Genomic DNA, 12,166 nt, shown 5'->3' on the forward strand with positions numbered 1-12,166 from the left:
TCAGCAGTTATAGAAATACTCAAATCAGCCCTTCTGGCACCAACAATCATCCATGCGATTATCATAACAGCCAATCGCGTGGCAGCAGTGCAGTGCATAAAATCATGTAGATACGGGTCAAGAGCTTCAGTTAATGTTCACATCAACAATCAGAATGGGGAAAAAATGTCATCTCAGTGATTTGGACCGTGGCATGATTGTTGTTGCCAGACGGGCTGGTTTGAGTGTTTCTGTAACTGCTGATCTCCTGGGATTTTCACACACAACAGTCTCTAGAATTTACTCAGAATGGTGCCAAAAACAAAAAACATCCAGTGAGCGGCAGTTCTGTGGACGGAAATGCCTTGTTGATGAGAGAGGTCAACAGAGAATGGCCAGACTGGATCGAACTGACAAAGTCTACGGTAACTCAGATAACTGCTCTGTACAACTGTGGTGAGAAGAATATCATCTCAGAATGCTATTCTGAGATGCGGTTTGGTGCTGTTTTGGTGGCACAAGGGGACCTATACAATATTAAGCAGGTGGTTTTAATGTTGTGGCTGATCGGTGTATAGATATATATAAAACATTTTTATTTATTTATTTATTTATTTATTTATTAGTGAATGAACAGGGTGTGCAAAAACAAAAACTTCACCCACTTATATTTGGAAACCCAGTAGTTATTGTTATTTTTATAACCCAACAATTATTTATTGTTGTCCAGTTCAGTAAATTATTATAATATAATACTGAATTATTATTATAATTATTTTAATAATTTGATTTATACAACAGTAATATATTTCTGTCATACATCACCTTCAACTGGAGCTTTTACTTTGACGGCTGATGTACATTGTTCATCATGTTCCTCATTACAAAATCTGGTGAAACGCTGTCACTGCCTCTACTTCTGTGATACTATGTCACGTTTTTAGATTTGTATAGTAACTTTAAGCGGCATCAGATGTTTGGTATTGCGCGAATGGGTGCATCTGCAGCACTTTGCCTTCACAATGCACATGAAGCGCTCCAAGACTGCTGAAAACAGCGTATCTGCACGTGAACACAGAACAATGCATCACCTGTCACCCCTTGAGCATTTTGAGCAGCTTTCTGACCAGGCCCTGATGTCCGGGGCCCCACGCAATTGCATGATTTCCTACTGGTGTAAAGATCTGCTTGAATGCTGACAGGACAAATCTGGTTATATTGGTAAACTTTTAAAAACGTTGAGTTACTGGGATGAATAAAAACCACCACCACTATGAAACAAAGTAATATCATGCCCCCCTTGACCAGTGCTCACGCCTCCCCACAGGTTAAACACCCCTGTCCCTTAAAATAAAATGGCATAACAGGTCCAAAATTGACTCACTATTGCAAAAGTATGCAGATTCTGAATGCAATTGGAGGGTTAATGTAATGACATTCACACATTTATAAGTATGACTTAAGTCTCCAAATATTTTATGGGACCTCTGTAAATATCAAGAATAAAGTGAAACATATAAAATTTTGCCGTTGAATGGAAAAAAAATGGAATATTTGAACAAAACCATCTCATTTTCAGTGTCGAAATACACAATCAGATCACAGAACCTACAATCGTCTCATGTATATCAGTGTTCTCTTACCTCCAAAGTAAGAACCGTCTGAGATCTTTGTCTCTTTGCTGCCCTTTGTCAGGACAGTTAGTACGCCATGTTGGATGAAATACATCTTCTTCCCGACTGTCCCCTCTCTGATAATATAGTCTCCTGGCTGGAACACCTCGAAACGTAACTTGGTGAGCATGGAGGTCACAAAGTTGGGATCAGCATTGGCGAACAAAGGCATGGTGGCCACAAGCTTCCGACAGTTAAAACTGATGATTTCCTGTAAATGACAATGGAGAGTATAAATAATAACAAATATTTAATTTTTTTTTTTTTTAAATTAGAACAGTTTAACACTACCAGTCAAGCGTTTGTACACACTTTGGACACAAGTTTGTCCTGTTCTTGAAAATCTTTTGATCTAAAGGTTAATGTAAGTTTAAATGCTTGAAATTAGTTCTGTAGACAAATGTAAATTATGCCCACATGTAAATTATTATACAAATCGTAAATTTTGTTTTAGTTTTTTACACTGTATAGTGAAGGAAAAGAAGCCAAACAGCATCTCAGGTGGATATCTCATGAAATTGGTTAAGAGAATGCCCAGAGTGTGCAGAGTTGTTTAAAATTTTGGCCACTACATAATTCCAGTGGGTATGTCCAAACATTTGACTGGCAGTGTAAATGAGGAAATAGTATAGTGTATATACTGTACATTTTCATATCCTGCCTATGGAAAGAAACCTATGCTAATTGGCTTGTACTAACCTCTCTGAGTGGCTCATTCAGTTCTCCCAGAATGCTCTCCTCATCAAACATCTTGCCCTGATAACGATGCTCATAGTAATCATGGATCCTCTGCCGCATATCTGCTGGAAGCTTGTGGAAAGACATGTACTGCTCCACCTGTTTATACTGTAAAAATGACAAATACACAAAATATTATCAACCTAAATATTACACTTATCTACATGTTTCTAACAAAAGCAAAAAATAAAAAATAAATATGTACAGGACTTCAAATGGAATATCTATCATAATTTGAAACCAATCCAGATTGATCCTAATGAGATCAAATAAGAATCCAGAAATCAAATTAAAATCCTAATGGATAAACTAAAAGTCTGAAAAAATAAACTGAAAAATAGACATTTCAATTCATTTTTAATTGCTGACTGTTCATTTTAACTTACAAAAAAGTAACAAAAATTTCCATGGTATTACTATATATTTTTTGGACATTGGGGTACCTTGGGATACCATGTAAATACCATGGTATATGAATATGTTAATCATTCACAATCATTTTATATCAAATATCACAGTACTGTATGTATTAAAGTACCGTGGATACCATCACTGTACCATGGGACTGCCACAGTATTTTTTTTTAGCAATCACAATACAATATTTTGGATTCAGTATGACCTCTAATTGATGTATTGGTTTGTTCTAAAAACTTGTCATGTGTGTTTTTAATCCCGAAAACCCAGATTTGGTGTAAATAGGCCTCAAACCAAAAACCCTTGAAGACCCTGTAGTTTTGTCTCTTACTACACTGCTCCTGATAAATAAATATCGACTAAATGTCTAGCGAAACAATAGACTGGTCAGTGTAACTGTCTGGCTCCATATTTATGGCAGTCATTCCATGTGGACTCCATTTGCAAATCTCGGCAGTATTTTCACATCAGCAACCATCTCCCCATTTGTCTTTCTGTTTGTCCTTCTCTCTATGCCTGTCTCTTTGACTCCAAGGAAGGACGCACTGTATTGATAGGGTTTATTTTACCCCCACTCCCCTTGTGCTGTCTCTTTGTTTTTTCATTCATGTGTCTGAAAACAACAGTGAGCGTCTGCAGCACTGCAACTCTAAAACCTTCCGCCACATGATTTCATCTCTCTCTCCTGTACTATCTAAAAAACTTTGTTCTGTCACTGGACATGTTGCTTTCTCTCCTTTCCTCTTGTTTTTTGTCTCATCCTTCTCTCCCACTTTCATGAAATCCTGTCCCTCCTGTTGACGGTCGCCTGGTTCCAATGTGCCCTTCACCACATGCTAATGCTCCTGCCATGTCGGGTGTGAACATTTCACCAGTGCAGCCATACTGCCTCTCCAGACTCAGCTGCAGTGTCTCTGAGTGCCTCTTCTGTTATCATATTCAAGGGCAGGGGACAAAGCCAGCAGAGATGAGTTCAAACAACAGGAAATAATGTCACACAATACAGGTAGGTTTTGACTCCGGAGAGTCACGAGGGTGTGAAGTTGCTCACTGAAATGCCAGCATAAGGATTACATGACTCATGAGCTGTTAAAATGTTCAGTGAGCTGACTCGCTGCCTACATATGCAGCAGATTTTTAAGATCCTGTTTACACATCGTATTAACATCAATTTCCATATGATCCATATGAAACTGATGTAGTGTAACGTGTTCAATGCCTTTAAACAACAGCAAAGGACGCCTACTCACTTGCTGATCAACCTCTGTGACAAAAATGTGTGAAATTTTGTATTTGATTTTGTTAGATCCAAACTTAACATGCTAAACAACTATAAGTAATTTGTAGGTAACCGTAAACACTGTGGCTCTGTATGGTGTTATCAAAATATGGCTCTGTTTGTTTGAGCATCAGAAATTGGCACAGAAATTACACACTTCAACCTTTGCTGGATAAGTGTGTCTTTTAAAGGAAATAACTGGCAATCAATTTTATTTAAAGACCATATATATGCACAAGACTTGACAGAACTTCAGTAGGGCACAAAAAATCTAGAGTTGACACAAATTTGCTGCAAACTTGTCGCAAATTCACCACTCATAAATTTTCACATGCAAATGAGCTTTGCAGCAAACTCTTCATTGTCGCCCAAGGTTTGCTTGGTTCACCACAACCGATAAAGTGCTGCAAACTTCTGTCAAACATTTGCGGCGAATAACAAGCTCATTTGCATGTGAAAATAATGAGTGGCGAATTTGCGCCAAGTGTGCAGCAATTTTGCAGCAACTCTAGATTTTTTGTAAGGGTATACTTCTAGCAGAATTGAAGAAAGAATTAGTGTGACGTAATTTCAGACAAAATCTGGCCAAAAAAGTTGTTTTTTTAGTTCAAAACAGCTTCCAAGCGAGAGCTTTCAGAAACATCTCCTGCTGCCTTCTTACTGCCTTTGGTCCATGTGATAGGTGGGTGTGGCCCAAAGCTCCACCTATTTTGATACTAACATCATTTTCTGGTTAATTTCTTCACTCACTGGAGATCAGTCAACATGAACACACTGGAATGCAGAGTTGCCACCCTTTTATACACCCATCTTTGCAGTAGTTTCAGTGTTGTTCTTTAAAAAACAAGGACAAAAAAACCTGCTTTATGATATGTTTTTTTCCCCCCACAAAATTCATCATAAAATTCAATAACAGAGGGTAGCCGCTGCATATTATGACCACGTATAGAACATTAGCGTTAGCATTAGTGCCATGAATGCAGAATGTAAAAATGACAAATCACACATAATCAACGGCATATTATTTTAATCATCAGTAAGTGGTTAAAACAGATATTTTCCCCAATGATTTCATGTGGATTATATTCATAGAATGAGGCACAGGTATGTAGTCATGTAGATTCACATTTTAATGTCACATTTTTTTTTACATGTAGCTTGTTGTCAGCTATAGCTCATATTTAAATGCTCCTGTAAATGCCAGCCACAGTGGCGTGGGTGGTGTCAGAATGTTCACCAGCAGTATACCGCACTGTTTCGATCTTCTTTCTAGCACTGAGTGAAGAAGAACTTTGCTGTGAGTGTATCAAAGCCTTTAGTATGCCTGATATCTGCATGCAGTGACACAGATCATGTGAAGCACATCCGAAGCTCAGTTAAAACAGCCACTCCACTAAAATATCTGACATCTGATCAAATAAATTTTTCTTTTTTGCTCTTTATCGTGTAGTAACTACATTTTGCCTTTGCACAACAGGACAGCTCACTAGATTTTTAAACAGTGCTATTGTATCAGAAAAAAGTGTCATTGGAAATTGTCCTTTTCTGGAAATAGATGCTGGTAATCACATTGACACTGATGAGGGATATCCAATCGAAGTGGGTAAAGCCCAAGTTCAGAAGGTAATGAAATCGGCTGCTAAGTTAACAGGGCAAATTGACAACTCAGACATTTTTATCCCTGTTGAACTCTGTCTAACCTAATCTATCTCTCTCTAACATGATGTTTTCTCTCTCAAAGTCCCTCCCTGTTTCTCACTTCGGTTTATGTTTTCTCAGAGCTTTAAAGCCTTTTCAAACAGATGTGAAGAGAAACTATAAATTATGTACTGTGAAACCATTATCAAAATCATTGGCCTTTATGCATTATGCTTTCGAGAAAACAAAACATTTGCTGGCACATTATACTGTGGCACACAAGAAAGTAAGCACCCTTTCAAAAAAGGCAAGGGAAGGAGAGAGAAAGAGGTCACATCTAAAAAGGAAACTGCACATCAATACATCCTCCTTGTAACAACAATGCAAGTTGCCACGACAACCAGAGTCGGGCTGAATTGACTAGAATCTTTTTAACACAGCAGAGGTCAAAGCACTTGTATTTTCTCCTCATACAAAACGACAACAGTTCAATTACCACTCCAACATACTTACATACACAATAAAACCATGAATTGATCACCACAGAGGTCGCAAAAGGACATTTTGAACATTGTTAATATCATTAAGTTCCTCTGTAATATTAAATTTTTTCTCCACACGTCTTTTTGTGACCCTGAATTTTATATTTATAAACATAACTTCAAAAGCATATTATCTTGGAATGTAGAAAATTGTTCTGCATGGAAATCTTTCAAAATAGTGAGAAACTGCAGCCGCCCACCCTCATTAAAATTTTATTTAATTGCTGGTTTACCATCTGGTTATTCTTCTCGAACAGTTTTTAGGTTATTCCATTAGTATATTTTTTCCAGAATTATGAAAAGAATGTACATAAAATAAATAATAATAAAATCCCAATTCCAAAAAGTATGGAAAATGCTAATAAAACAAAAAGGAGTGATTTGTAAATTCGGCCGTCATTGCTGTATTGTGCACTTCATAATTTGCCACACATGATATCCATTACAGACAAATGAAGTTTTTAAGACAGTAAAGTCTGAGGAATCAAACACATTCAGAAGTGGTTTTCCAGCAGGACACATACTGCCCGGATTTCAAGTGCAGTCCTGACCTGTCTCCATGAGAATGTGTAGAGCGCGCCACCTGCTCTGTACTATTTTTGGGAGTAGCATACACCCCCCTAAAGCGGAAGATACTCTGGGAGTGGTGATTACTGCTTTTGGGAAAGGTCATGAGGCATCAGTGTATTACTCCCTGTTAATTCAGAGTCTGGGGGACAGAGCTTTAACTTCTATCAAGAGATTATGGGAGAAAGATTTAAACTTGGTATTGAAGGAGGGAGTGTGGGCTAGGATTCTAAAAAACGTCAAGTCTGCATCTAGAGATGCAAGGGTGCGCCTTATGCAATTCAAGATTTTACATCGATTCTATTGGACCCCCTCTAGATTGTATAGGCTTGGTCTTAAAGACACACCCACCTGCTGGCAATGCCAATCAGAAGATGGACACACAACCCATGTTTTTTGGTGGAGTGTTAAGATCCAAGAATTTTGGTTGAAGGTTCAGAGTTTTATGTGTGATGTATTGGGCACTCAAATTTCATTTAAACATTTTTCATAAAAAATTGGGTCCTAACCAGTGTTATGACCGCCAGACAAATTGTTATAAAGGGATGGAAGTCACTGGAGCGCCCTCATTTCAAGAATGGTGCATGGAGATGGGGAGGGTGGCGGCTTTCAAGGAAGTGTCATCTAGAAGGCTAGGGAACTTGGATTCGTTTGTTGGGAAATGGGGCAGCTATTTGGCATTCTTTGAGGGCTCTCGGGGAGGGGAAGTGGAGAGAGTGGTATAGTTTTAAATGTGTGTGATTATTTTTTTTTTTTTTTGTGTGTGTATGTGTGTGTGTGGGTGTGGGTGTGTGTGCTTATGTGTGACCACAGGGATGTTTGTTGGGGGTCAGGGTGGGGTTGGGGATTGAGAGAGTGAGGGGTAATAGTCTGGGTTAAATGTTGATTCTGTGTATATATGTTTTGCATTTCTTTGTTAACTGTATGAATCAATAAAAAATGTTAATCAGAGAATGTGTAGAGCATTATGAATCGCACAATGTGCAACAAAGGCCCCGTACAATTGTGCAGCTGAAGACCACCATAATGGATGAATGGGAGAAAATTTAGTTTGATCAAATTAACAAACTTGTGTCTTCAGTCCCCAAACGCTTAATAAGTGTCATTAAAAGAAATGGTGATGTTTCACAGTGGTAAGCACTCGACTGTCCCAACTTTTTGGGGTGTGTTGCAATCATCTGATTTGAAATGAGTGTATATTTAACAAAATAAAAACAAAAAACACGAAAAATCTGTGGTGATGGGGGCGTGGCCGAGCGACATCTGTGGAGAGCGAGGCTGAGAGAGTGAGTGCGGTAAGGGTTGGCACCTGTGGGAAATCACCTCTAACAGCTATTTTGTGTTTGCAGTGAGAGCGGAGAGTGATTTAAAGGGCAATCCAGCCCACCGGAGGGGAGAGAGAGAGCCGAGCCTGCAATTGTGTGTGTGTGTGTGTGTGTGTGTGTGGGCATCATTTGCGTGTACAAAAAAACATCAGAGTGAGTGAAAATAAAGATACCTTTTGAGTTTGATTCACCATCTCCTGCTTCCACCTTGTCACAGTGGTGCTGAAACCCAGGAAGGAGGAAGGATACGCTGCCTTGATGTCCTCGCCACTGGAAGAAGTCTTCAAGTCCCTTGCCAGCATCCACCAAGCACAACACCAGGCCCTCATGGAGCTGCGGATGGAGCAGGAGAAGCGCTTCAAGGTGCTCCTCCAGGCCCAAGCGGAGGACCGGCGGGTGATGCAGAGCTTGCTTCCCCAGGAGGGGGCTTCAGCCGTAACCTCACCCATGTGATACAAGCGAAGATGACACTGCAGGCCGACCCAGAGGCCTTCATGGAGCTCTTCGAGCGCACAGCTATAGCCCTGAAGTGGCCGCACTCACAGTGGGCAGTCCATATGCTACCACTGCTGTCTGGGGAAGCCCAACTCATGGCACACCAACTTCCGGTGGCCAACCTCCTGGGGTATTCAGATTTGAAGAAAGCCATCCTGCAACAGGTCAGCCGCAGCCCGGAACGGCATTGCCAGCGATTCCGCACACTGATGCTGAATGAGGTCAGCCGCCCGTTTGCCCAACAGCTCCGCAACACCTGCCGACGGTGGATGCTGGCTGAGGAGGAGGGCGAAGCTATATTTTCGCTATGTTGTAAACCATGGGTTGACATTGAGAGAAGCTGGACAGAGAGTTCAGCCCAACCTCAGCAGATATACTGTTGCAACAGTAATTCGGACATTTCAAAAAGAGCACAGGTGAAAAAAACTTTTCTCTACTGTCTACAGTAAAATCAGTACAAAATACCCTACTATATGCACTACATCAGTACTTTTTGGTACTCATTCACTGCATTCCATGTTTGAAACAATGCCTTGTACTGCCCTGTGACATTTTACATGTATTTTGATTGGTCTGCATAGGATTGAGGGTCGAGAACATCAAGGAAGAAGGGACCCCATATTCACAGAGGAACGAGAGAGCTATCGTAAACATGTTTTTGGCCAATAATGCGATACGCCTCAGAGAAATTCAAAAAACATCCTCAATGGCCACACAGTTTTCAATCATGTCCATCAGGTCTCTTAATCAAAACTGGGGCAAATCCTTAAAAAACATCACATACAGATGAAACAACTCTACCGAGTGCCATTTGAAAGAAATTCTGATAGAATAAAAAACCTGCAGCATGAATATGTGGAGGTAAGTAATGTACACTTCAGTATTGTGCACTGCACTTTATAGTAGGCCTATTTCAGTAGTTTGCAAGTTAATGTAATCCTGCAGTGAGGATATGTGGATTGCTGTCCTTGGTGGAGGGCTCAAGGCTCGAGACTTGACCTGAGCTCAAATGCCCCCTGGACTGGATTAGTATTGATGGAATAGTTAGGAGGAGATGGGGAGATGGTAGGATGCTGGAAACTCTCAATGCTACGTAGAGGTAAGCAGCTGTTTATATACTCTTACTCTGGCTGTGTGATTGGTTGGATTAAATGAACTTGCTCCTCCCGAAATTTGTTCATAAAACACCATTTCAGTAGTTTGCAAGTTAATGTAATCCTGCAGTGAAGATAGCGTAAACATATGTGGTTTGCTGTCCCTGGCAGAGGGCTCGAGGCTCGAGACTTGTCCTGAGCTCGAATGCCCCCAAAAGAAGTCACAGCAAGTCACTGGCATCGTAGCCTCGTGAGGTGCGGAAGTGATGTGTTGGAAGGAATAAGAGGAACCGATTGATTTTAATGATAATATCTCCCCACCCCCCCAAAAGAATGGAACCTGAAACGATGTACTGGAAGGGAAGGGGCGCTCGCCTAGCATTGTGTGCTATATAAAATATGTGACAGATTGTTGAACGCTTTTAAAATCATGTAGCAATTAAGTTGTATGGTCAAGCTTGTAAATAAAGTTTGTAATCCAATGATTCGGGCAAAAGTAGAGAAAACTGTTAAATAAAATGATAGATTGATTTTACCTGCGTGAAGTGTTTGTCCTGACAGGAGGAGGGAAAGTGATGTTATAGTGTAGAGCTGAATGGAAGTTTGTAGCAGCGCTTGCTTCATGTTATCGGGGCTGTGCGGCGAAGCGAGCTCGAATGCTGAGAGGCGAGGCAAGTTTGCGGAATGATTATGAATGAGAATATGAATTCGGCTCATGTCTGTTCAGACAGAGGCTGTGTATAACTGCAGTGTGCTGTGTAATGGTCAGAGCGGCAGCTGTGTGGCAGCGAGCTCACGTTAAAATGTCTGTGTGGTTTGAAAAGAAGTTGTGATTAGAGTATCGGTCGATTTGAAGGAGTTCACTGTTGCATGATTGCCCCTGTGTTCTGGATGGAATAAATCGCGCTCCGAAGGGCACTTTGAAGGGAGAACAATCGTGATATTCATGGTAGAATTTGACAAACAGAATTAGTGAATGGATCACACCCTAAACGAGCTGCGCGGCAAGGTAATGAGGCTGACAAGAATCACCTGTGCGGGTGAACCAGACTGAAACGCTGGGGACCGTTGGAATGATGATTGAATTAAATAATTAATCTTTTGTTTCCCTCGCGTTCAAATGAAGAACGGAGAACATATGAGCGGTCATAGAGAGCTGTTTGACATGTATACAGTGCCAAAGCCACCAGTCTGCGGAAGCAGCTTCATGCAAAATGGACCACTCCGGGTGGAAAGTTTAAATGAGAACATATGAACAGTCGTAGAGAGCTGTTTCACATGTGTCCAGCGTCGAAGCAGCCAGTTGCGGAAGCAGCGTCACGCAATGATCTGCTCCAGCGAATAAAGATTAGGAGGAAAGACCGAGTAAAAGTAGCACTTAAAGTGGTAGCAGTAGATGCTGTGAAATGAATGAGCTGCTGTGGCAGCTTCTGTTGAGACGATATGATTTAGATAGAAGACCTGTTCTGATGAAGGCGAATGCTTTGCAACGGAGTTGCAATCTGATGATCCGAGTAACTTGCATGGGTTTGTTCGTGGGCAATGGGCCGAATGCTGGAAACTCTCAATGCTACATAAAGGTAAGCAGCTGTTTATATACTCTTACTCTGGATGTGTGATTGGTCGGATTAAATGAACTTGCTCCTCCCGAACTTTGTTAATAAAACACCATATTGAACTACACAATGTTGTCTTTTTTTCAGAGAGTTTTGGTAATGGATGCTGATGCAATCCAGCATTCATTTACCTTCATAGATGAGGCTGGGTTTAACCTGACAAAAGTAAGAAGAAGAGGGAGAAACATCATTGGCCACAGAGCTATTTTGAATGTCCCGGGCCAACGTGGTGGTAACATCACAATGTGCACTGCAATCACGCAGAATGGGGTCCTCCACTGCCATGCCAACTTAGGTCCTTACAACATGGCCCACATACTCACATTTTTAGACAGACTACTCAACATCGTCACAGCAGAAGACCAAATGGATGCAGAGCAGATGAGATATATTGTCATCTGGGACCATGTATCTTTCCACCGATCTGCTCTGGTCCAAAACTGGTTTCATCAGCATTCACAATTTTCACTCCAATACCTCCCACTATACTCTCCCTTCCTTAACCCCTTTGAGGAGTTTTTTCGGCATGGCGGTGAAAGGTTTACGATCTCCAGCCCTATGTCATTCAAGCCATAGAGGAGGCCTGTGACCTACTAATTGATGCAGGGTCTGTGCAAGGATGGATTCGCCATTCAAGAAGATTCTTCCCTCGCTGTCTTGTGAGAGAGGACATAGCCTGTGAGGTTGATGAAGTGCTATGGCCAGATCCAGCTAGGCGAAGAGATGATGCTTAGGGGCTTTTTTTTTATTAATTTTTTTGTTTTTTGTCTCCACAAATGTTTTTGCTGTGTTTATGTACTATAT

General features: G+C 40.8%; 1 protein-coding gene across 1 annotated transcript in view; it reads right to left on the reverse strand.

Annotated features, from left to right (window-relative positions):
• Positions 1–12,166, reverse strand: part of LOC127437516 (potassium/sodium hyperpolarization-activated cyclic nucleotide-gated channel 3-like) — a 56,867-nt gene that overhangs the window by 16,980 nt on the left and 27,721 nt on the right. Inside the window, exons 5-6 of the mRNA XM_051692490.1 lie at positions 2,352–2,498; positions 1,623–1,863 (exon numbers count right to left, since the gene is read on the reverse strand). Coding sequence (XP_051548450.1) covers positions 1,623–1,863; positions 2,352–2,498 — 388 coding nt within the window. The remainder of the gene's footprint in view (positions 1–1,622; positions 1,864–2,351; positions 2,499–12,166) is intronic.

Source organism: Myxocyprinus asiaticus, chromosome 48 (genome assembly GCF_019703515.2).
Source record: "Myxocyprinus asiaticus isolate MX2 ecotype Aquarium Trade chromosome 48, UBuf_Myxa_2, whole genome shotgun sequence".
In the NCBI taxonomy this organism is placed as follows: Eukaryota; Metazoa; Chordata; class Actinopteri; order Cypriniformes; family Catostomidae; genus Myxocyprinus; species Myxocyprinus asiaticus.